A 26,905-nucleotide genomic window follows, 5' to 3' on the forward strand; every position below is an offset into this window, starting at 1 on the left:
GCATGTTGAGGGCACTGAAAGTGGAGGTCCAATTCTGTCCTTTATTAATGGCAATTGGGTGGAAAAAACGTTTAGTTTGAACACTAGTGTTGAAGAGATAGTCAAAAATATTTACAGAAGCCAAATTGAAGTGGTTGATTTCATAAACAAGGTACTCTTTCATAAATAATTTTGTTCTTTACTCAGCTCTCTCTTTCGTTTCTCTGCATTTTGCAACTTCTCACATGTTTCCCTATCAGAGTGGATCTGCATGGAGAACAATTTGCAAAGCGTTTGATTGATTCTATGGATTTTGTTCACAGGCTGAAAAAATGGCACAAGAAGTAAACTCATGGGTTGAAAATGCAACTAAAGGATTGATAAGAGAGATTCTTCCATCAGATTCCTTAGATCAAGATATAAGGCTGGTTCATACCAATGCACTGTATTTCAAAGGAGCATAAGACAGAAAGTTTGATCAAAATAGGACAAGAACAGAAAGTTTCAATCTTCTCAATCGGCAGATTGTACAAGTTCCCTTCTTGACCTCCGAGAGAAATGAAGAATATTATTACAGATCATTTGAAAATTATAAAGTACTCACCATTCCTTACCAAAGTGGTAGCAACCCTTTGAAGTTTGCCATGTATTTCTTTCTTCCTCATGAGAAGGATGGCTTACCAAATTTAATTTACACTTTAAACTGAAACCCTAAATTTTTAAATCAAAAATTTGAACTGTGGAAAGAGGAGGAATTCTAAAATTTTGGATCCCAAGGTTTAAATTTTCCTTCAACTTGGAAGCCACAGAGGACATGGAAGAATTAGGACTAACCTTGCCTTTCATTCCTGGGGAGCAAACAGAAGTATCAGATTCTACATACAGTCACAAGCTTTATGTTTCAAATATTCTACAGAAGTCATTTGTTAAAGTTAATGAAGAAGGAATAGAAGCTGCAGCCAGCACAATAGCTTTTCGTAAGTTTGATTGTGTCAAGTAGCCCATGCCAAGCTTTGTGGCCGATCATCCTTTCATGTTCATGATAAGGGAAGAGACTTCAATGGCTGTGTTCTTCATTGGAGCAGTGCTTGACCCACTCTTGGCTTCTTAAGCATGGCGCTAGTGAGAAAGTTATACTGAGAATGAATAATGGTGCGATGATCTATAATCTATATACTTGAATGGTACAAATCTTTTTTTTTAACATGTTTCACACCAAGGTTCATCATTTTTTGTATTTCCTATTTATTTCATTGAGTTGTATGCTTATATAAGGCCAACTTGGCTCCTCAAATTATGGAACATATATATCATGATCTTTATAAACATCAGTATAGGTAAAAGTAGCAATAATTAATGTCAAACATTACTTGGGAAAGGGTTGTCTCAAGATCTTTTTTCTCTTTTAAACAAATCTAAGCGTAAAATATAAACCAAACTTCAAAGGTGCAAGCTCAGGTAAAATTTCAAGGAGTATGATTCTCTGTGTATGTTTCCCTGCTAGAAAAGAATGTAAAGGGGAACCAATTTAACGTAAATAAGTCAAAAGTAACAAATTGTCCAAAGTTCAAAAACATGCTATTGAAGAACTCATGAATATATGTTAAGATATCTTTTTTTAGCACAAAAAGTAGGCCCTACAAATAGCTAATATTATCTTGACCCGAATATTAAGGGCAAATGGTAGATTCCTTCCAACTAAATTGTTACATGCATAAAGATTGGGATCCAAATCCCTAACCTCTTACTTAAATGACGAGAGCCCCTCTCACTTATGCTAACTTGAATTAGTTTTAAGATATGTTGTTCTAACAAGTTAGTTTCAAGGCATATGACATATTTACACTAGGTTCTCATAGTTTAGTGTTTTTTATTTTAAGGAAAAAAAAAAGTTTTGATGTCTCGATTAATTTTTCTCTTGTACATGTCTGTATGAAATTTGAAGTGGTGAAATGTAAAAGTGGCATGGATTGCTATGAGCAAAATTAAAAATTAAGCTCAGCCTTAGTAATATCTATAGATGTTTCTAAAGAAAAAGAAAGTAAAACAAATAAGAAATCTCTTGGCAGCCAAAAGGAAAAATATAATTTGTTTATGTCCGGCACATGTATTTATTTTTATAAATCACAACCCATTCTCTTGTAAGTTTAGGCAAGCTTAAAAGACCAAGTACATCGAAGCTGACAAGAGTGGCATCCTCTTCACAGAGATATACTATTTCTGTTTGCAATTGGCTTACAGAGTTCTTGAAAAACAAGTTCAACAAGGTTCCAATTTCGCGTCATCCTCACTATCTCTTCATATCATATTGAGCCTTGTTGCTGCGGGATTAAAAGGAGAAAGCTTGGAACAACTTCTTTCAATTCTGGGATCAAATACTAAAGATGATCTGAATTCAATATTTTCACAACTTGTTTCAAGCTTATGGCATGTTGAGGGCATTGATAGTGGAAGTCCAATTGTTTCCTTCATCAATGACGCTTGGGTTGAAAAAACTTTCGGTTTCAAGACTAGTTTTGAAGTGAGTAAAAACTATTTACGGAAGCCAAATTGAAGTGGTTGACTTCATAAACAAGGTGTACTCTTTGATTATTCATCTTTGTGTTCTTCACTTGCACTTAGCGCTCTCTCTCTCCCCCTCTCATTTTTTCTTAGACTGCAACTTTTTACATGTTTCCTCATCAAAGTGGGAACTGTATGGAGAATAAATTGCAAAGCTTTGATCTGAATGATTCCATGGATTTTGTTCATTAGGCTGATAAAGTTGCACAAGAAGTGAACTCATTAGCTGAAAACGCAACTAATAGACTGATAAGGGAGATTTTTCCATCAGATTCCTTAGATCAAGAAATAACACTATTTATTACCACTGCATTATATTTCAAAGGAGCATGGGACAGAAAGTTTGATCCAAACATGGCAAGAACCAGAAGTTTCAATCTTCTCAATAGACAGATCGTAGAAGTTCCCTTCATGACCACCAAGATATATGAAAAATATTATTACGGATTTTTGAACATGATAAAGTATTCACCATTCCTTGCAAGAGTGGAAGCAACCCACTAAAGTTTTCCATGTATTTCTTTCTTCCACTGAAAAGGATGGCTTATCAAATCTAATTCACACTTTATTCTCAACCCCCAAATTTTAAATAAAAAATTTGAACTATGGAGAGAGGAAATTCCTGAATTTTAGATCCCAATATTTAAATTTTCTTTCAACTAAGAAGCCATTGACAACGCGAAAGAATCAGGATTTGACTTTGCCTTTCACTCCTAAGGAGCTAACACAAGTTTCAGATTCTTAATCAACTCACGCGCTTTATGTTTCAAATATTTTGCAGAAGGCATTTGTTAAAGTCAATGAAGAAGGAACAGAAGCTGCAACTACTGCAGCTGCCACTTTCTTTTCTTTTAATATGGCTATCTGATTAGGTCAGATTCATTTACTGTCGAGCCTAATTGAAGGTAGCTCTTTCAAAAGCATTTTCTACATTCACATAAACTCAAACTCGAGAACTCGTGTGCTTAAGCATTGCTCTTTCACAGGGACTAATGCCTATTTGTACACTTGCTACTTTTACTTTAGGAAATTTATGGCCACATATCCTGTGGCAAGCTTCGTAGCTAACCATCCGTTCATGTTTATGATCAGGGAAGACACTTCCATGTCTGTTCTTCATTCGCGCGGTGCTTAACCCACTCTTGGCTTCTTCAACGTGGCACTACTATGATACTGACAATGAGAATGATTAGTGATGAGTTTTATAATCTATGTACTTCTTGTTAGTCATCGTGGCATAGGCTAGGCCAATCATTATGGTGAATTTATTTTTATTTTTTATTTTTCACAAGTGTTCACTTGTTAGAAACAACTTATTCAAAGTATGATTAGACACTAAATATGAGCACTTCTCTTAATAAAAATTTGAGTTTTAGTTCACCGTGTTTCGAAAGATTAATCCTTTCAGCTAGACCAAGCTCCAAATGATTTTATTATTATTATTATTATTTGCATGTTTACTTTATAATTAAGATGCAGGGATAATTATGGAGTTGTTCTAAATCTCCTTAGGCACTCATTATTACTATGACAGCAACGACAGTGAGGTAAAACTAATATGATTTCAATTGATGATCATAAGGTGATTTAAGGACTCCTGTGTTCAATGTTATAACTTATAAGATACTTTTAACTGAATTATACTTTTAATAATTAAGGTATTTTTAAAATTCACTTTTTTAATTACTACTTTAATATACCTCAAAATTATTTACTTATATTTTTGGAAAAACTTCTTAACTGCACTTTGAAAAACTCAAAATGTTGTATATTTTTTAAGGAAGGAGTACAACTAACCCTCACAACTTCTTTCATTATCACTATTTTATTTCCAAATTTCACCAACCGATTCAACTAATGAACACTCACAGACCATACTAGAATACAAGTGAGCGAGATGTTGGGTTTCTCCTTTACGTCAGATTTGGGCAAATATCTTGGAGTTCCCATATGCCACAATCGTCTTCATAAGAGTACTTATAATTATGTTGTTGATAAAAGTGAAAGCCCTGGTTAAGTGGGTGGAAAGCAAACAAGATTTTTTTTTTTTTTTTTATACAAGCAAACAAGATTTCCTTTGCAGGTAGGAACACGTTGATCTCTTTTGTCATGTCTGCTATTCCTGTGTATCCTATGCAAACAGTCTTACTCCCAGTGTCTACTTGTGAGGCTGTTGAAAAGAATTCACAGGATTTTTTTTTTTTTTTATGGGATTCAACTACTGAGAGCAAGAAGATCCATGTTGTGGCTTGGGATGGAACCAAGCTTTTTCAATGAAAGCTGGTTGGGGGTTAATTCACAACAAAGAGGGCTCTCTCCCTAGGCTGAAGCTGACAGAAGTATTTATTCATGTGGTTCTAACTTGATACCCAAAGTGGACCGTAAATGGGCTGTTTCGAGACTTTGGGGTGGAATCAAACAAACTTGGGATTTTCTTCAGTCTGGTATTGAAATTTGGCACCCCCAAAAAAAAAAAAAGTATTGAAATTTGTACTTGGAGAATGGGCGGGAAGCTGTGAGATGGAAACATGCGAAGTACCATCATTTTACTGTCAAAATCTGCTTACTCGTTATTAAGAGGGGATGATTCTCCTCCCTCGTCTATGTGTGGTCTAAAATCTGAAAGCTTTGAGTACTGCAGATATGTAAATCATTTTATGTGGATGCATGGTTCTACATGATCTATTGCTGACTAACCAGTTGAGAATGAAGAAGCGTATGAGCGATGCTGCAACCTGTACATGGTGTAAATTAGCTGATGAAGACATTCTTCATGCACTTAGCAGGAGAGATCTCGGCGTGTTTTATGGGACTTAAGCATGCATGGGATTTGAGATTTATTCAACTCGTGGAAGTAAGGCTGTGCAGAAGTCCTCTACTCCTGTTCGATCCAGTTTGACATGAGGAGGTCATGTCTTGTCCAGTCCTATTGAAAGCTGATCCTTTAGAATTAAAAAGATTAAAAAGACTAAACTGTTTTTTCGGATTAAACTGAACAAGAAATTGGACATCTGAACCACTTGATCTAATCTGATCCTATTAAATTTATTTAATATAATTATAATTAATTTACTAATTATTTATAATAATAAATTAAGATTATTAATAATTTAATAATTTGGATCACTTAAATTGTAACTAAAATATTTTTTTTCTTCTTGTTGAAAATTACTATGGATTTACGGTTATAAATATTTTTATCTTCTTAATTGAGTTTATTAGATTAAAATAAATTATTACCTCTCATAGAGGAAAAAGGGGGAAAAAGCTAAATAAATACTGGACTAATAGGACCAGTCTTTTAGTCCTATGAACCAAGTTCGACTCTATTAATTTTTAATTATCACTAGATCAGATCGAATTATGATTTTCTAACTCAATCATTTTTATAAAAGAAATCAAATTTTGGGTCAGGCTCCAATTCAATTCCATCCAGTACTTTATGTAGCACCACGTGGAACGTGACTATAATGAAGACGCGCACTCTCTAGCTCAACGTGGATTGTCTCTTCCTACTAGGTTTCACCCTCTTGCTCCTGATAACTTGTCTCGCATGACTTTGCCGAGGCCTCCTTACTTGCTTTTCTGTTTCTTTCTTTGTTTTTTTCCCCTTTTTGGAGAATAACAGCTAGGTTTAAATTAATACCAGTTAAATAAGTTAAAAATATTAATCAAAATTATTAAATTCAAGAGTTTCAATTGAAAATAATTATTTAAATATCAAATATAATTTTTAAATTATAACAGAAATTTCTGTTTATAATTATTTAAATTGATATTTATAATTCATTTTATATAAAATTTCATCGAGAATTTAATTATCATTAATTCATTTTTTTTGGGACCTGATTGTCATTTTCCATTTTCTTTTTCTGCTCCCCTTTGTATAAATTTAAATAAAAAAAATCTTCCAGGGGGTACACAATAAATAATATCAAATATATTATACAAAATTTGATAAATAAATTGTACTATTTTCTTCTTATGACTTGTGAATATTACGCCTTGTTACAGTTTTTAATCTCTTTGATCTTATTATAGGGCGCTTTTTGCATTTTTTAGAATGATTCTTCAGTCTTTAACACAAAACACTTGATAAAATATTAATTATATTTGTTCAATATTACCCATCTATAAACTCATCATTGATAAGAGAGAATGTAATACAAATTTAAAAACTTTTCATTTAAATAGAGGTTCTTTTCACATGTAAAGTTAATAATTTAACTACTCTTATTTAATTTTGATGAGATAATTAAATGTGTCTTATAAGTATTATAGGGAACAGAAGCTGCAGCTAGCACAGCTGCTGCTTTTAGGTTATTATCTGCCAGGCTGCCAAGCTTTGTGGCTGACCATCCCTTCATGTTCATGATAAGGGAAGAGACTTCCATGGCAGTGTTCTTCATCGGAGCAGTGCTGAACCCACTATTGGCTTCTTGAGCATGGCACTATAATGATACCAATGGTGAGAAAGATTAGTGATGTATTTTATCATCCATATTCTTGAATGGTTTTAATCTTTCTTTAGAACGTGTCATCTCTTCTATGAGAACAAAAAATGTCCGAGGTTAAAATTCCTTACAGGAGAGATGATAACCTAGTAAGGCTATGTGTATTTCTTTCTTCCGTTGGGAAAGCTTGTATACAGTTGTGTATATCCTTGTTGGTGATGTTAATAACTAACAAATGAGGAGTAAATGTTTTCCAGCATAATCAACCATCTTGCTTTTATTATTTTAATTCCGTTAAGATAAGAGTCTAAAGCCCCAAAAATGAATGCTTCTGCTCTCCATCTCCATTGCCAATAAGCAGTACTTTACCCAACTGATAATTTTATGTGTGTCCCTGTTGGTAATTATTTTACCACCACTGCCCCAGGGAATCAACAATTGCCCAAAAAAGCAAAAAATAAATAAATAAAACCACAGTGAGAACTAAAGTATTAATTACAAAGCAGAGGATAAAGTTGCAGAATGCTGAGCTGAAGACTTAAGCAAAACCAATAATAACAAGCTGTCATATACCTTATTGTGGGTATTTGGCGGGTAATGTTAAAGTTGCAGACTTGGTGGAGGATGATGCAGCATTTGAACTCAACACAACAGGGAATAGGGTTTGTTGGAATCAACTCTGCCCTAACTTGTTTGAGCCGGGATGGTTGTCAGAGGCTCTGCTGTCCTTTTTGTCATGTTGTTGGAATCTATTTGAGATAGATAATAAGAGTAAGAGATGGAACGGGGCAAGCTGTCTTCGTCATTGACGTTGAAGAAAGCGAGCATTTTGTGTTTGTCTGTGTGGCCGTCTCTGTTTTTGGCCGCTAGTTTTCTGGGGGTTGGAGACACTTGCTGAACAGAGTTAGGATAGAAAAGTAAGATGGATAATGACATGGAAAAAAAAATTACACTTGTCATTCAATTAGATAACAGAACAATAAGGATGTAAGCAACTGTTTAAGCTTTCTCCTTCTTCCATTTGAGAAAGCCTCTCAAATTTGACAAATGAATTAATGCCATGCCCTGATGGTTAAATCAGACTAAAGAGGAAGTGCACATTTTACTACCTTAGTTATCTGAGAGAAGTTATCTCGTTTTCCTAAATGGGATGATCATGAGGGTATGACAACAATCTTAATCTCTCTTCTTATTATAATTTATAAAGTACTTAAAAATTTTAGTCAAAGCTTCAAGGCAATGCTCCAAAACATTTTTCTTTTTGTTTATTTAGTTTTCTTTATTTTTATTTTGATTATACACACCTTATTATTCACCCACTTGATTAACCTTGTTAAATTTTTTTTATTTTGATTATACACTCTGATCATAAAAAATAACTTATTCACCTGATTTGAGTTTTGATTGATAACTGTTATAATTAATTTAATTTTTAAATGTGTGTTGTTTAATTTTTAAAAATTATGAGAATTTTAAATTTTTTTAATTTCAAAATATTTTAATTAATTTGCAGTGCTTAATTTTATTTTAAATTTTTTTAAAATAGGGTTTGCAGGCCTAGCCCTGAACCTTTCAAATAAGACTCGGGCCTTATAAAATGAATTAAAAATGAAAAAATCAAACTTAAGGACTTAGGCCCTTATTGGTAGGGCCCATTAGGGCCAAACTCGCCCATTTCCCAACTCTAGTTCACATGGCTAGATGGCTAAACATGAAATCCATCATAGGCTTAAAACTTTTTTCTAAAATTCTTTTTCTTTCCAACTTTGACCCACCCAACTTAACCAGTGATACACCTACCGAGTGAATTATATATAATGTGTTCATTGGTCCGTGGCCACCATGAAATAAAAAAGTATACATACATACATACATATATATATATAGAAAAAATATAACTTTAAATCCTTACACTTTGGTTGATTTTTACTATAAATCTATGCACTTTTTTTTGATGTTTTAGGTCCCTATACTTTTGTTTTTCAATATTCTAATGCAGGAATCCAGTGTAGAAAGCTTAATATCAACAACAACAAAAAGCATTATCCTACTGGACAAAAATAACGTATAACTTAAAAATAGTTCTTTTAACACTTCCCACTGTTAATGCCTATAATGAAAATAAAAAATAACATACAAAACGATCTTATAGGCAGAGCTAGTAGAATTACATATTGTCGGTTGATGCCACTATCGCAATGGCGGGTAGCTGATTGGCATCATCATCCATCTTCCATACCACCAATCACCCCTATTGCCATACAAAAGATGAACAGCGGCTACGCTTATGATCCTGATTTTTCCCAATAGCCAAAATAAAGATCAAAGGAAGGGGATTCATTAAAAATGTGTGTACGTTGTAGTGTTGTTTCAGCTATCAATATTATACTACACAAATAATTCTTATTTCATGAATTTATCCTCAATCAAGTCAGATCAGAAATGTGTGTGTGATTCCATAGAAACTTGAAGGTTCGAAATTGACACCTGACACTCAAACTTGAGAAGCCAAGAGTATCAACCATGTATTATTACAATGTCTCTTAATGGTTCAAATCATTGGCTAGTTTTTTTTTTTTTTTTTTGCCAAAAAATACTGGCTAATGACTCTTCTGAAAAGGTCAAGTAAAAACCTGTACATTTATAATGGTCAGGGATGCAACTTTTTCTTGGTTCAGGAGCTGAAACAAGAAACTTCATCTGCAATTGAAGCAAAGAAATAAATGAAAAAATCAGTGTTGAAAGAAAAGAAAATTAGCAACTATAAAATCAACAAATCAAAACATAATCCAACCAAATAAAACAGATAGCATTCAGAGGAGCAAGATAGAGCATACTAACTTTACAAGATTTGATTCGAACAATAAAGCTCTATTTATATATTTGTAATCACCTGTCATAGTTGAAATAGCAGTTTGACCATTCTTCTTGACATCAGTTAACACAGCGTGACTACGTAATAAGCAGGGTACCATAACACGTTGCAATTCCATAAAGTTACACTATAGTCAGAAACACATAAAAAATGGAGGTATATTGACAACATTATAGTATGGGGGGAAGACAATAGTGATGATCATGTTCTTAGCCTTGCATCAAAAGGAAGCCATGTATACTATGAAAATGAAAAGGGTTAGCTGCAAGCTCTATTATCTCATGAGCTTGAGATGCACACAGAGAAGTTAATAAAATCTGATCATCATCAATATTGTTACAAGGTATTTACAAGACAAGTTCAGGATGCTGCTCAGCTTGTGAAAGATTCAAAAATAACGAATGTAAATTATGGTACTGAGCAACAGCAAAACTTGTATTTCAATCACTTGAGCCTTCCTTATTTTCTGGAAATACAAATTGCAAGTCTTCATTGTCTCTATAAACTTGCACAAGAACAGCAGCCTTGTAGGCAAACATCCCAAACATGGCTGGCACAATCTGGATTGAACAAAAATAAATTTATTACAACTGAACAAATACCACAACCAATACCATATTTCCAAAGTTTACCTGAAAATCAAAGAAGTCGTCCAATATATAGTGATGACACAGAACCCAAAGTCCAAAAATTGCTGCTGGGATCACAAGTCTTGGAGATGAAAGCGAAATGCTAACACCCTTGATTGATCTCTCCAATAAATCCTGAAGGTCCTCACTTCTTATACCAATTCTGGTTACAATTAAAATCTTATTTAGTCAAAACAAAGGGCTTAACAAATGCCAACATCATAAGATGTTAAATGGCATGATTAAATCAAAGCAAAGCTTTCAATTTTACTTCTTTGACTTCTTTTTCATGAAAATTTGAGGAACATCTTCGCTAGATAGGTTGTCTACATGTTGATACAAAAGCTGAAGGTACAAGCAACTGCATTGAAAATGATAGCAGTCAGATACCACTATAACCAACAACAGAAGCAGTTCTAAGAGATGTTTCCACTTTTATTTCTCTCTCTTTCTATCTCACACACATAGTATATCTATCCTTCCTTCTGGACCAATCCTGAGGAGGCAGAACCACAAAGGACCACCTTTCATTACCCCAGAAAGAGCAAAAAACACGATGATAATATTAACCACACCCTATCCATTTGGACAAGATACTTTTTCTTGGGCGCAAAGGCTGAAAACAGCTTTTTCTTGTTATCTCTGATAGGAAAACTGAAATGACCTGGTAGTAAAGACAGACCAAAAGGTACAAACAGCTAAAACAAATTGCCTGTGTTTTTCAGAAGGATAGAAGAAAGACCAACTTTCAAGAATTATCCCATGAGGCAAGCCCAATTCTTTCGAAGCATTTTCTAGTTCAGTGATCACTACTCTAGTTCATCAACCATGGTTTTGATAAGACAATGTCAACCTACTAAAATGCAACAGCAAACCTGAAAAGCACTCCAATAGCATAACTTACAGCAGCCTGCAAGTTAAATGGGAAAGATCATCATATCAGCTAAAGCCAAGACGCTCCAAAAGGCTGATTTTTAAGATAAAAGAAAAGGTTTGAAACCTCCACCATGGAGCATGGAGTCCATTTATAGTCAATCTTCTTGTGATCTAATAAAACACAACCAAGTAATAGAGGCAGTTTGCTATTGTTTTCAACTTCTATAATAGCCATCTAGGGTGACAAAACGTGGTTTCTTAGCATAAGCATAATAAAACACTAACCTGTACTGACAAAGTTATCAAGCAATATCCACTACATGCCAATCCAATACCCACAGATAGAAGCAGTATTTCCCTCTTGAGCTATATTGAAAAGAATAAAGATTCAGCATTTTACACAAACGTGAACAAGTAACTTATTCTCTCTTTCCAAGTAACTCACTGGACAACTATAATAAATCAAACCGTGCAAGCCCTGAGGCATGAAAACACTGATTTTACTAACTTAAGACAAAAAATAAAATACTGAGTTCAAGTATCATACAGATTCGTATTTAAGAAGGTTTAGTTTCTTCCGTCTTTCACTGCTGTCTTGCAGTGCCTGTCAATATACAAAGGAAAATGTCAAACATTACTGAGTTCAGAACTTTTTCAGTTTTTCTTTGGCAAAGGGAGATCTGAACTAAAATACTTTGAAATAATTTTAAAAAAAAAAAGATTCAATTATTGTAACTTAACATTTTGACAGCCAATTTCCCTCCATCTATTAATCAGCAATGGAAGCTGACTCAAAAATAAATGAATGAGGAAAATAAAAGTTCGCAACATCTAAAAATGAATAACTTTGGGCATACCTTGGCAACTGCCTTTTTATTCATTGGTGCGGTATTGTCACCTAATATCCACTCTTGGGTTCTTGAGAGCTTCAAAAAGCCATCATCGTCAGCACCCTCTATGATCTACATAGATTAGAAACTCTAAATATGTCATTGCATTTGAATTGCTTGATTCATCAAAGCATACACAATCCATGTAGCCGACCCCACCTAGTGGGATAAAGGCTTGTTGTTGTTGTTTGTTGTTGTATCAAAGCATACACAAATACACTTTCAGTTGAATCGAATGAGAGGCAAATAATTGTAGAAACAGAAATACTTCATATGATTTATAACCTCTAATTAGCTTTACTTGAAATTTGAAAAGGAAAGCAACATTTAAATAAAAAAGTAAATTACTTCAGCACAGAAATTAAGTACTAGAAGCCAACAGCACCTGCTCGGTTTTTTGAGAAGTGTTGGCCAGCTCGCTACTATTAGAGTCAACAGAATTTCTGAACTTCCTCAGCCACAATAAATCAGAAGCTCTTGATATAAAATCACCGTTCAGTTCTCTCTCTTTGAAAAAAATTTGTAATACATCCCCATCCAAATTACTCGCTAAAAATAAAGAATATCAAACTACTAACTTTTAGCATAAGCAGGTGGCAACAGGCATGAAAGGAGACCGCTGGCAACTACTCAAATGCTAAAAGAATGAAAACCATTACGACAGGATACATGCTTCGATTGATGCAAAAGGTACAATAGTATTATTTATGGAGAGAAGGCCCGATATCAAGAGAAGTCAAGATGAGAACATCTAATCTGCCCAATGGCAAAATGGTCATATTTTAATGAAGATAGGGTTAAAAACAATTGAGAATGTCTTAAGCCCCTAAAGAACAAACACTCGTGAGATTTTCTAGGAGGCACCTATAATAACAAGGAATCAAAATAAAATGAGCAACACCATGACATAAAAGCATATGGCTCATCCAGATGATTGGGAACAGAAACCAATTTACGAAGCATTTCTTTCATTACCTCAAAAGATCAAACAACACAAGCGAATTTAAGTTGTTTCACTAACACAAGAAAGTTAATTGTAACTTGAGATTATGTTCAACACACCGCCACTCTTGAGAAGAATCATAAGTTGTTCTGGGAATTAGCAGTATTTCAGTAGTTAACATTACGAGTTTAGTAATTCGTCAGAATGACAGAGTCACAAGTAGTTACGAATAACCACGTGACTTGGGTTCTGTAGACCATGCTCTCATAGTCAATTACAAATAGGAGTAAGCACTGTAATGAGAAGGTTGTTGAATCAATAAATTCGTTTTATCAATAGCCTACCTTCTTCTTTGGTGCATAAGAACCGTAAGAACATCTAATCAAACAAATGTACGGGAACCATTTCGTAGCATGATTCCATTCTGGACTTCATAAGAAATCTTCGACGTCCAACCCCCTTTCCCCCCAACCCTTCATCCCTCAAGTACAGTTTCAACTTTCTCAATGGCACATGAAATTTAAGGTTCAAAACCTGATACACCATTCACATTTCAATCAAAGAAAAATGAGAACAAAGAGAAATGCCAACCTGAAGACGGACCAGCTCTTAAAACTGAAACCAGTGAACTATTCCTAGTGAAAGAAGCACTCCGGACAGGGATTCTTGGGATGTGAACAGTACGATACAACGTTAGGCATCCAATCTTTGAAAGAGAATCCATGGCAAGAACGGAACTACCAAGCAAATTCGAGTAATATGGCTAACTGTTCATCCAATTCGGATTTCCTGTGTCGACCCTCCCAAACATAAGCGAGCGGTCCGCATTTTTATTTTATCTGTTCATTTCATTTCCAATCATTTTTCTTTGGGAAATTGACATTTGCAGACCCTGTGAGGACTTTAATTACATTGTCGAATCCTATTTTTGAAAATTCCTAAGAAAGGACCAGGTTCTTGGATGAAATTAAAAAAATAATAAAAACATGTGGACAGAAATACCCTTGCCGGACAACCACCATTCGCCCACTTGTCCATTTGTTGGAGAACCCACCGATGATGGGCTCAACTTTTTTATTTTGGGCCATTAAACTATTTCCCCAAAAACTTTTGTAAAAAAAAACTTGGACTAAGTTTATGGTATGTTGAATTGTTAAGTGAAATTAGTGCAAGGCTGATAACACTATGAGTTCAAATCCTACAGGATTGTGGGTTCAAACATTACTGACTTCACAACTTATAAGATTATGGGTTAAAATATTATGAGATTATGCATCCAGTTAATAAAAAAATCTTGAGAACTTATAAGATTATTGATTCAAATCTTACCACTAATGTAAAATTTTTGTTCATGGATGATCTAAAAGTATTTTTTTAAGTGCTCTTTTAAATCTGAATATATACACTAATCTTGGTGAGCTTGGAAAACCAAATTCAGCCAAACTTTTTCATTAAAAAATTTTTAATATTTTTCAGTTGCGGGTTTATGCAATTCCATACTCATCTCATATATTTAGAATAGTCTTATCTTCTGTTCTTAACAATTTGTGCAATCCAAAGACTGAAAAGGTGCAAGTTGGATAAGAAATTTGCATTATTTACCATTGAAAAGCACAAAATTCACTTAGAAATTAATTTATTTTGGATTTCCGCTAAATTTTTGTATAGTAATAAAAATAAGACCTCTAAAAAAAATTCAAGGTGGATATGAAACTTTCTTGATCCCACCAATGAAAAGCATTGGCCTTACTTGAAAATTTACATATTTTAGACTTAGATTAAATTATTGAAAACTAAAAATAAGACTAATAAAGAAATATAAGATGGGTATGAAATTTACTCAATCCCGCTACTAAAATGCATGAACTTCAATAGAAAATTAGTTTAATTTTTGACTTGAACTAAACTATTCTTTTCACCAAAGTTAATGACCCAAACAATTAAACAAAATAAACATGTTTTCTTTGAAATTTCCAAAATTCAAGATCCCTCGTTATAATTAATTTTTTCTTCACCTTTTTAATCATATAATATTTTATTTTGGTTTTAATGAACTTTTAGAGGAAATGAATGGAAAATAATAAGTAATCTTTTTTAGATAATAAAAGAGATTTGTATAGCCTCAACTAATTCAAGATACAAAAGTTGTATAAGCTCTTGTTTCTCAAGCAAATGATTGAGAAATTAAATTACCATCTCTTGAATATGGAACAAGGGTTCTACAATTTTTTTTTTTTTGCAATACCGCAAGATAGATCCCTTGCAAAGTATAATCCTTGTCCATATCAGTATATCAATTAAAGCTTTTATGATTGCATGTTATTCATCCTATATTATATTCTCAGTTTATAATTAACATGTAACCTAAAATTTCATAGATTTTGGTACAATTTGTTATCAAAAATTAGATTTTAGGTCTGCATGTATGTTCACAATTCAATAAACAAAGTAGTTTTCGGAAAACTATGCTTGCAAATGTGTGATTCATCTATTAATTTGCAAAAAAGTTATTTCATTAATCCTTATAATTTCATCAAATCTTGAATTGAGTCTTTTTTTTTTTTCTTTTTGTTTGATTGAATCCTTATAGTCTCCTTTGTTGTTAGCATTACTAGTCCCCCCATTGAGGCATGGTCTGGATCTCCAAATCCATCATTTTGATTTTTTAAAACTTTATGTGAGATGTAGTGGCTAATTTTTTTTCATAATATTGCCCCTCCTTAATTACACTGTTATACTCACTCTGTCCTGATATACAATACTTTTAGGGAGAACTTTGAATAAGGGCTAGAGATATAATTTAATTATTAATGAGTCTTAAAACATTATGAACCTCCAGTTCAATTTAAGATAATAAAAGTGAAAAAAAAATTAACTGAAAAAAAATTAAAATATCCTTCACTTATTATATAGAATTACTAATTATTAACTTTCTTACTTGATTTATTAATTTATTAATATAAATTATAAATTACATGAACTGACATATAAATAATTATATAAGACTTATATTAATTGTTAAATTATTAATTTTATTTGTTAATTTACTAATATCGATTGTAAATTATTAACAGGTCTTGTAATTTACTAATATTAATTGTAAATTATTAAAATGGTTATAAAATTGTAAATTATTAACAGGTCTTGTAATTTACTAATATTAATTGTAAATTATTAACAACGCTTGTAATTTACAACCAATGTTAGTAAATTAACAAATAATGCTAACAAATTAACAATTAATATTATTGTTTGTCTAACAAATGAATATAATTTATAAATGATATTAGTAAACAAGTAAAATAAAAAAATTAATAACTAGTAATTCTACATAACAAGTGAATAATACTTTAATTTTTTCATAATTAAAATTATTTTTACTTTTATCTTTTGAATTGAATTAAAATTTTAAAATTTTTTAAAACCTACTAATATTTAAATCTCATCTTAATTCTTATTTAAAATTCTCCCATAATTTTAATCAAATCACATGTATCAATAAAAATTAGCTATTTTAATTGAAGGCATGTAACTGTAAAAATAATTAACAAATAAAGTCAAGAATTGTAGAGGGAAAAGGGGGCACCCGTCAACCAATATGAAGCAATGAAATGACTATCTCATTAAAACCACCATCTCTGACCAATATTCTGCCAATCATCTTTAAAGAACATAGACCAATGGGAGAACAAGTTTTTCTACCTCATTGGCTGGTTTCCACCTTCAGAGGCTGGTGGGTGAAGCAACATACATATACAAAATATTAAAAAAATTAATCATTTAATTTTTATAATTTTTTTATTTAATTATAACTCAATTTTTAAATTTTAACTCGTTACAATTTAATCTTTAAAATTTTAATTCAATTTTAAATTAATTTTTAAATTTTATCTCTTATCATTTAATCACTAAAATTTCAACTTATTAAATATTGATCCCTATATTTTAAAAAATAAAATTATAAAAATTAAAAATATTTTAAAATTTATTACTAATATCTTAAATTACTAGATACTTTTAATATTTATAAATATTAAAAGTTTAAAATATTTTTAAATTTTATAATTTTATTTTTTAAAATATTAAGATTAATATTTAAAAGGTTAAAACTTCAAAAACTAAGTTGTAAAAAATAAAATTTAAAAATTGATTTACAACCGAGTCAAAACATTAAGAATTGAGTTATAATAAATTAAAGTTCAAAAACTTAATTTCAACCGAATCAAAATTAAAAGGATTGAATGATTAATTTTTTTAAAAATATTATAATATTTTCAAAATACACAATTAATATCTCATCCATTACAAAATCTGGACAAGATTATCTAATTATTTAAAATTATCATGAGACTCATCATATTTAAAAATAAAATAAACTTATAAAAAACACCCTATATATGTACATATATAAACAGAAGAACCAAGGGTGAAATTAGAAAATCATTTTTACAACTTTGAAGATATTAACTATCATTCCTCATAACTTTAAGTTGGTTATCTTCGCCCTACAATTAAGACATGAGAATATATCGACATATATATATATATATATATATACACACACATACTTGATTCGAAGCAGCGGGCATGAGTTTCAAGTTTCAACCATAGGGTTTCAAGTTTCAAAGTTTGGTTTGGTGGTAGGGAAGGAAATCACAGCACAGATTCTGCCCTGTACAGTGGACACTATTATAATTATTCTACTAACCCCAAAAGTAAAGATATTAATAATTATCATTAATAATCAAATAAATTGGGGGGAGAAGAAGCATGAAAAGACACAGTGATCAGTATTGAAATAACAAGAGCTTCATGTGTGCACACCGGACAGAAAGTAGAATACCAGTGGTAGTGAGATCCACCTCATCAGCTTCAAGCAAATAATATCACAAGCCATCATGTCTCCTCCTTCCACCACCATCATCATTAGTTCCTGTCTGGCACTATTCCTGATAGAGATTCTCAATCTCCAATGATACTCGCCATTTTCACACTAACATCAACAAACAACACACAAACACACACACACACAAGACACTGACATATCTCAACTCTCAGTGAAATGAAAAACACACTTTTAAAATAACACCAGACAGGCAATCTCCAGCAACTACGAGTATGTATGTACATATATACACACACATATACAGATACATACATGTATTTGTCTGTCTGTTGGGGAGGAGGGGTGTACAACATGTTGTATCAGAGTGTCACTGACTACCACTGCATGCCCAGTTGCTATCTATATCCAGTTTGTTTGGACCACAAAACTAGGAGTGTTTATATGTGTGGTCCAGCTCAGACCAGCTCTTTGTTTTGTGATCAGAGATGTCACCATCGTCGTCAAATTTCAAATCTTCATATATTGCAGAACATTGAGTATCAGAAAAGAACTCAGCCAAATGACAGATCAATAGATTCATCATCTGAAGAAAACAAGATGACATTATTACTATATATTGTACAGCATACAGAAGGAACTTAAAAGTTCATCAGAAAGCTTGCAATGTTGAAACAACATGCATATTAATGCTTTTTCAATATAGGAAGATTATTATCTGTTCCTTTCAGTTTTCCTATGTCTTGAAATGTCTCTCTGATCATCGGTCAATTCCCCATCCCATAGTCATTGATTGTTTTCAGGTCAGTTTTATGTGTGAGAGAAGTGGCGCTTTCTGGGTTTGTTTTCTGAGACCAATCTGCAGCAACACTCATAATTCATGCATGCTTCAAGGAGGACATGAAGCGGCCTTTAACCTCACTTCTGGCCAACCATACTCATAAAAACTTCAAACCAGCAGGGACCACCATGCGTATTGAACTTGCTTGCCAGATAGTATATAGCCTGAGAAAGCTGGACAGACACACTCAGTCTCACATTCACAGAGACACACACCAACACCTACACTCCGAAGCTATCATGGGGTCCAGCTTGTATGTAAACTATCATTGAAATGCCCAGAAATTCACGAATTGAGATCTATACCAGCTTACCGCACTAAATGAGATCAATATTACACGTGTACTTGAACTAAGCAGAACCTTGGACTAGTCTGCGTTAAGTAGCAGAAGCTGTTGATCGCAAGCTGAGCCCAACTTGCATGACTGATTTAGAACAAGCCCTGTATTAATACCTTATATTAATTAAAAGGGAACTTAATGCTCGAAGGAAATGACAAACACAACGGTACCAGAAGGAAGAAGTGGTCCTGCCCTAGAATGACATCAACGTTAAAAAAAAAAAAAATTGCAGATTCTAACAAATAGACAGTCTCACAGTCATCAGACCGAACAGAGGGTAGGGAAAATTCCATTTAACTTGTAACTTGTAAGAGAGGATCACAATTTATTTAATACTAAAGATTTGGCCAAATCACATGTCCATTTCTCGAAATATAATAATAATTAATTAATACGGGGAAAAAGTGAGAAATCCAGACCAAACTGTACTTTCATCTCGAACTCTTCAAGGAACTGGCTTAGTTTAATTTTTAGCTGTTTCAGTACAGTTCTTTAATGGTTAAAGCTACATTACTACTGACACACACATGCAGACTCTTTTTTAAATAAACGATCTTCTTTTGCAAGCCCAAAAAATCAAAAAACGAAAAACGATCTTTCAGAATACTCATTAGGGTTTTTTTTCCTCCCGCCGAACAACCCTTTTAAAAACCCTAAATGTCTTCAAATACGCAAAATGCCTGATTAGTCTCAGCTCTCAACAACACAACACAAGGAACAAATGCTCCATCTTCAAATATTTCTTGGAAAACGAGTAGCTTTAATAATATATGCAGGGAAAAATGAATTGAAAAAATATAAATAAATAAAAATAGGCTCACGAATATCAAACGAATTAGCTAGAATAGAACCTTGTAGCTTCAAGTTCCAACTACTGCCTCAAACCCCATCACAGTGGACAAGAATTATAGGGTTTGTATAGCCTTTTGAACAGCTTATCTTTAGCCTCAGGAGCTGCAAAACTGGTCGGACTTCAGAAGTTTAATCCCCAGAAAAAAGAGAGAAAGAGAATGAAAGAGAGAGAAACTGATCTCACTGCATATTCAAATACAAACCTAGTTTCAAGGTGTTTTTAAGGTATTATAATAGTATTAATGTGTAATCAAATGAGTCCAAGGTTGGTGGGTGGTTCGATTCAGCTTTCATTCATGCATATGTATATATATTAAAAAAACACGTATCTACAGAAAATGACATGTCAGGATAAGAATAATGGTTACTTTGTTTATTTGTCTCCAGAAAGAATCGGTGTGTTCCAAATCAAACTTTCAATTCCAATCAGTGAGACTGCGTCTGCGTGGCTTAATTATGGTTCGTCCTCCAACATACATAGAATCATAGAATGCAGGAAAATAAAGCGAAGTCATGTTTGTTGGTGGAAATTAAAATAACAAGAACAAGAAATTTTATTCATAAATCATATAAATAATACTATACTAAAACTTATATATTACACTTCGTGCACATACACAGAACTGATCATCCTGGTTAAGTGGGAATGGATAGACTTGACTTTATAGATTTTCTGCAATAAAGCGACCGCCACACTACACAGCTAGCCAGCTACTTATCCAATAAGGCTTGAATTTTCGCCCCAAAGTCACGTCAAATCTTTATAGATAAATATATACTCCCTATCTTCAAAGATAAATACCAGTTAAAAAATATAAAATATTTTTAATCGAACGTCACTCTTAATAAAATAATTACATATTTTCAAACTAATTTTATTTTATTATATTTATTCCTATTACACACCTTATAATAAATATAAAATCACTATCAATAAAGACACTTTAAAAAAATAATAATTATATTTTAAAAAATTATAAATTTTTACATTTTTTAACGTTCAACTACTCAAAAAATACCTTATATTTTTTAAAGAAGATAGTATATATTTATGCTGGCTTTCAAAAGAATGGACAGTGGTGACAAAAAGGTCAGTTGGAACTCAGGTAAATTAATCCTCGTAATTTATTATCGTGTTTGGCTACTGGGAGAATCTCAAGAATAATTAGTTTTAAGGAAAGTGTAGCCCTTCATGATTAATTCAATTCATCCTCCAAATAATAATATCAAGTGCTCAAAAAATAATATACTCCGTCCATTCAATAAGGCTTTTTCTTTTCAGAGCATCGTGTTCAAAAATATAAGACCCTTCCAGGTACAATTAATAATTTTTTCCAAAAATAACCTTAATTAAAGATGTAATCAATAAAAATTTTTAATTGAGACACGGATCTATTATATGAGGGTAAATTTGTAAAGAATATAATTTTAAAGACAATTAACTAAGTGATTAAAGGTGTAATTGAATTAAAAATGTAGGGTAGATAACTACTAGGTGACAGCAGATAATTCATTATTGACAAAAGTGTGTTCTTTCAAATCCATATCAAATGAAACTGTATAAGATAAATTTAAGGATTATCTTACCAGATGAGCAGGCTCAGTCCATGGAAATTGATTTGATAAGATCCCAGATAGAAACACCGATATATTTATCCCCAAATAGAAGTCACTTTTGGTTATCACTTATCAAAAGAAAAAATAGAAGCCATTTTTCTACCATGCCTAGATCTTTTTATTAAAAAAAAAAATCTCAAACGATTATTTATCACAGCTGCCAGAAAGATGTACACCTTTATTTGCACAGATCTCAAAATGCATGAATCGCATTATCATTAATTCATACCTTATTAGTACCGGCTTGTTGTGATGTATATTGTTAAGAGTGGTTTTGATTCATCGAGTACCAACAGTAAAGCCCTGCCAAAACATGTCCTAGAAAAACTACCAATAAAGTCATTCCAGAAACAAAAAACATCAAAAGTCTTATAATCATTCAATTTGTATACATGAGATGCATGCCAGTTGCACACAGTTTTATGGATGACTAAAGACAATGATAAAAGAAGCATTCATGTTCAAGGATCAGCAAGATAATTTAAACCAATCAAAGTTTAATTTTGTACATTATGCAAATATATAGATTGAAAATTGATAAATATTAACCAAGCTCTACTCCAATGATCCTCATAATGGCAATTAAAAGATTACATCAATGTAAAATGTTAATCTTGTACAGAGATGGTAAATTAGACCACTCAAATTAAATCATCATCAATCAAGCATGTCAGTATACACTAGTGTAGGCTCAAACATAAGTTCACCAATCTGCGCGTGCATGCCACACACATGAATCGAGGATTTTACTACATAACAACTGTAATTTTTTTCAGTGTTAATATAAGTCAACTAAAAATGTGGATCACTATTGACACTCACGGTCATCTCTAGATGAAAACAGAAACTAAATGATCACTGAGTAAATTATGATATAATAAAGATAGACTTAGTGTGCAATGAAATTAACGTCCTTCTGATATAAGAGGTATACCAAATGAGCCATATGTGAGGAAGAGATTGCAGCATTAAAAGAGGGAAAGCATCTATCATGAACATCAGATAAAAAACTTATAACAAGTCACACTGCTCGTATGCCATGAACCGATCAGTACAATCGAGTTCATTCATCAGTCTCCGTGAAATTCACAATTAAAGGGGGGAAAGAAAGAAACAGTGACAGGGAGCTCCCTTCAGTCCAAGCACAGACAAGAAAAGGGTGAAATTTACCTCCCGCATCATTCACACATTCACAATAGCATGTAATGATGAAACCTGTTCTATTGTGTTTGAATGAATGAGTCAGCAGCTAATTCAAACCCTTTACCCTTCCATGAGTGGACTGAAGGAAGCTCTCTTAAACTCTTAATTCCTCACTTAACCCTCAATTAATCCAATCCAACCATATATATATACACTTACAGGACACTAGCTTCACACACACACACACAAGAAGATTAAACCAATTCCAATTCATAAAAGACCAAGTTTTGCAGATAAACATCGATTTACTATATGCAGATAATTTGAATCAGAGCATGCAACAATTAATTAACCTCAAATCTAATATTTCCGTTTCAAAATTATAACGAAATAGGCTTTTCAACTAACTGTATTCCTAGATGACAAACAAGATTTTGACCAAAACGGCACCAATTCCCGACCACACCGTTTCAATTATACTACTGAAACTACAACGTTGAACGGCGATTTGTACAATAACCCTAGCCCTAGGTCTTGGAGCAAGCTAATAAAAATACACTGGTTGTAAAACATATATTGCAGATATAAAAACAGACATGCTGAATATTTCTTTGATCAAAACACAGGTGTAATAATGTGATGATAATAAGCAGAAAATGAAAGGGGTCAAATTTAGGTTGTTCAACTAGCTAAAATTACTCTATAAATCAAATCAAATTAACTATATTTCTTACTGCTTTTTGGTTGTCACGGTCGAAGACGCTTGGACTAAACGACGATGATCACAAGCAGTAGCTGAAAGAAGAGGAAACCAAAGCAAAATACGCCATAGGAAATAAGGGTAAAGAAGATATATATGAATCAGAAGACCAAAAGAAAAGGAGCACACAAGTAATAAATTTTGGAAAATGAAAGGTGAGGAAGGTCGGAGGAAGAAGCGCAGAGAGAGAGGGGGGAAGAATTAAGAGAGAGAAGGTGTCACTGTCTTCATGAGAGTCAGAGAAGGAAAAGAAAGCGATTGAAGATCTCACATGTATCCACACAAATCTGGAAAAGCATTATATTTCCAAAAGAGATCAACTATAACAAAGAATTCTTTTGACAGCCAAATTTCCCCAACTTATAAACCAGAAACATGTATACAGACACTAACTGTGTATATCAGAAATCAGAAAACAAAAAGAACAATATATATATTTGTTTTCCCATTTTTCTCGTCCTTCTCATACATACACTCACTATCATCGTGGGCTGAATGAAAGAGACCTTTATCACAGCCACATATGAATAAAATCCAACCGAGATATACTGTGCAAGTACTGTAATAATGTGAAAGAGGGAGGGAGGGAGAGAAGATGGTTGAGAGAAGATGTGGGGTTGGCATTGCCCCTTTGAGCACTCTCTCTCTCCCCCCTCTTTTGTTGTGGCAGTGCACTATTCTCTGGAAGACTGTCTTTGAAGTCTCTCTCTCATGTTTTTGTGCATTGAAAGTGACGAAGATAGGAGCGTATATATAGGATTTGAGGTCACTAAAGCGTCTGGGGGAGAAAATAATCAACCAGGGTATCTGGCAATTATACATGCCTCGCATTAAATGAAAGGAAAATGACACTTAATATTTTAATACTAAAATAATGGAAGGGTTGTTGGTCAAAAAAAAAAAATCAAAAGACTGTACCTTCTTTTTAATCAAGAAGAAGAAGACGACGACGACGACGACTGTACCTTAAGTTGTGTGACCTCTTCATACTCATAGGAATCAAATAATTAAATCATGAACAAATGAATACAATTAAAATCGATAAATATACTTGAGGTTCAGCTTTTTTTTGTTTTTAAGAAAAACTTCGTTCTTCACTAAATGAACAAGATAAAATGAATTATTAAATTAAGATGAAAATAAATTTTATATACTCCCTCCGTTCAAAAATATAAAATATTTTTTAAAGAGTTAGATATTTAAAAATGTAAAGTATTTTTAATTTTTCGAAGTCTAATCGTTACCTTTTTTCAAAAGTGCCCCTATTAATAATAACTTTATATTTATTGTAAGGTGTTAATAAGAATAAATATAAAAAGATAGAATTAGTTTGAAAGTAGCTGGTGATATTCGGTTAAAAATAATTTACATTTTTTAACAGAAGGAGTAAATTAGAAGATTAAATGTGCATTTTTCTATTTTAAAGTATAATTTGATATTCATAATTTTAAGAAATATTTTATACAAAATATGTGAAAAAAATTGAATGAAAAAATTTTTATTAGTATAGAACGTGTTTTATGGTAATAAAAATTTAAATTTGTTTTAATTAATAATGACTAATAGAATATATGTATTACATTAGATCTTATCTATTATGCAGCGGAAAATGTTTTTATTTACACAACCAAACGTTTTTTATATTATTTAAATATTGAGTTATATAATTTTGATAAGAGTAATGATAACAACCTTTTGAAACCTGACTGGTAACTGTTATTTTTAATATTTTAACGAGTTCTTAATTTTCAAGATTTTTAAGTGTTATTATTTATCTCTTACATGGATGTGTCATTTTCCTTAAAATGAATCTCTCTCTTTATATATATATATATATATATATATATTTTAAATTTAACATAACTAACCCTAACCAACTAATTCACGTTGTCACTATTTGAAATACAAGCTTTTATTGTCAAGTTTGGCTAGAATGAATCTCTTTAAAAGAAAAGGTATCATAAAATGGTGGAAATACACACACATATATATAATAATTTCAATGAATTGATTTGAATAATTATTTGGAGGGATAGTATATTTTTCCTTGTTTATATATTTAACATACACACACCAAACCAAAAAAGTATAAAAACATTACATCTCCAGCTCTACAGGAAAAGATTCTTACGACCAATGGAGAAACATGCATCATGCTCATTTAACTTAAGTTGACTATCATTCTTGGTGCGTCACTTTGTTGTTACATGTCGGTTGTTGAGGAAGAAATGAAACGCTTGAGTACATTCATATGTACTCACTTAATTTTAAGAAAAGAATTTTTAAGGGTGATAAAGTGTTAGTGTATATAAGACAATTCATAAAATTTAAGGAGTGGTTAATAATTTATTTTTAAAATACCCCTTGTCAATAAATAAAAATTAATTAAAGATTTTGGTTTACGTGCTTGTTTGGATTGCTTCGTTAATCGATTTTTGGGGTAAATATTCAATCAATGAAAAAAGTTACCCAAACAGCATTTTTTTTATTATTCCATTATTGAGAAAAAATCTTCTTCTTTTTTTTTTGAATCTATTGAGCTTTTGTGGAGAAGCTATTGAGCTTCTGTGGAAAAGCACACTTATCAAAAGTATTGAAAAAAATTATAAAACAAAGCTAAAAAAAATATAAAGAAGCATAAAATTTAATAAAAACAAAACCAAACTTTCTTCCCTTTTCTTTTTTTTCCTAATAAAATTCACATTTTAAATGTTTAAAAAGTTAATAGTATAAGTTTATGTCAATCACCACCACCTACTTAATATATATATATATATATATATTATTTATAGATTATCTATTTTATAACAAACCCTTATTATTAATATAATCAACAAATTAAAACTCATTTATTATGATTTAATTAGATAAAAATATAGTATGTAAAGCTAAGTATCTAAGTCATACCCTTTAAATAATTTGTTAAAGCTACTCATGTTTTGATTTAATTAAAAATAAATACCTTAAGTATATAATATTGAGTATATACTCCATCTGTTATAAGGTATTTTTAATCAAATCTTATCCTCAATAAAGTAGTTAATTGTTTTCAAACTAATCTTATCTTTTCATATTTACTCATATTTAATTGGATGTTTCATTCAAAAATAAATATAAAATAATTTATTTAATGTAAATACTTTTGAAAAAAAGACAATAATTGCATCTTATAAAATTAAAAATACCTTATATTTTTTACAAATAAAGACCTTATATTTTTTACAAATAAAGTAAGTTTTTACCCAATAAAAATTATAGAAATAAATTTTGTTCTCTCGTATCCAATAATATAGAAATTGTT

General features: G+C 31.9%; 1 protein-coding gene, 1 long non-coding RNA gene and 1 pseudogene across 23 annotated transcripts; 1 reads left to right on the forward strand and 2 right to left on the reverse strand.

The window, feature by feature from the left end:
* The first annotated feature begins 793 nt into the window (after positions 1-793).
* On the forward strand, positions 794-7,229 carry LOC129302593 (serpin-ZXA-like; annotated as a pseudogene).
* Positions 7,230-9,046: 1,817 nt separating this feature from the next.
* Positions 9,047-14,016, reverse strand: LOC129303967 (uncharacterized). Of its 8 annotated transcripts, XR_008591567.1 has the most exons (11): positions 13,800-14,016; positions 12,651-12,814; positions 12,233-12,337; positions 11,923-11,979; positions 11,661-11,741; positions 11,375-11,409; positions 10,771-10,860; positions 10,503-10,662; positions 9,889-10,430; positions 9,629-9,695; positions 9,047-9,246 (listed from the first exon to the last, which is right to left on the reverse strand). XR_008591567.1 is itself a non-coding variant. In XM_054943568.1 (9 exons), exons 1-9 carry the CDS (start codon positions 13,930-13,932, stop codon positions 10,311-10,313), a joined length of 945 nt encoding a protein of 314 aa, XP_054799543.1. In that variant the 5' UTR covers positions 13,933-14,016; the 3' UTR covers positions 9,047-10,310. The 8 variants fall into 8 exon arrangements, 2 of the variants coding, with proteins under 2 accessions (XP_054799543.1, XP_054799544.1); XR_008591562.1 differs by having other exon boundaries at positions 9,047-9,695; XR_008591566.1 differs by having other exon boundaries at positions 9,047-9,695; positions 9,837-10,430.
* A 3,908-nt stretch (positions 14,017-17,924) lies between these two features.
* Positions 17,925-24,303, reverse strand: LOC129303399 (uncharacterized). Of its 15 annotated transcripts, none has more exons than XR_008591478.1 (5): positions 24,111-24,303; positions 23,579-23,639; positions 21,931-22,019; positions 20,084-20,194; positions 17,925-19,333 (listed from the first exon to the last, which is right to left on the reverse strand). It is a non-coding gene; the product is annotated as an uncharacterized LOC129303399 (long non-coding RNA). The 15 variants fall into 15 exon arrangements; XR_008591480.1 differs by having other exon boundaries at positions 21,931-22,028; XR_008591477.1 differs by having other exon boundaries at positions 24,078-24,303.
* Positions 24,304-26,905: the final 2,602 nt, after the last annotated feature.

This window comes from Prosopis cineraria, unplaced genomic scaffold (genome assembly GCF_029017545.1).
Source record: "Prosopis cineraria cultivar Desert tree isolate PC_DT_omini unplaced genomic scaffold, ASM2901754v1 PC2, whole genome shotgun sequence".
Taxonomy (NCBI): Eukaryota; Viridiplantae; Streptophyta; class Magnoliopsida; order Fabales; family Fabaceae; genus Prosopis; species Prosopis cineraria.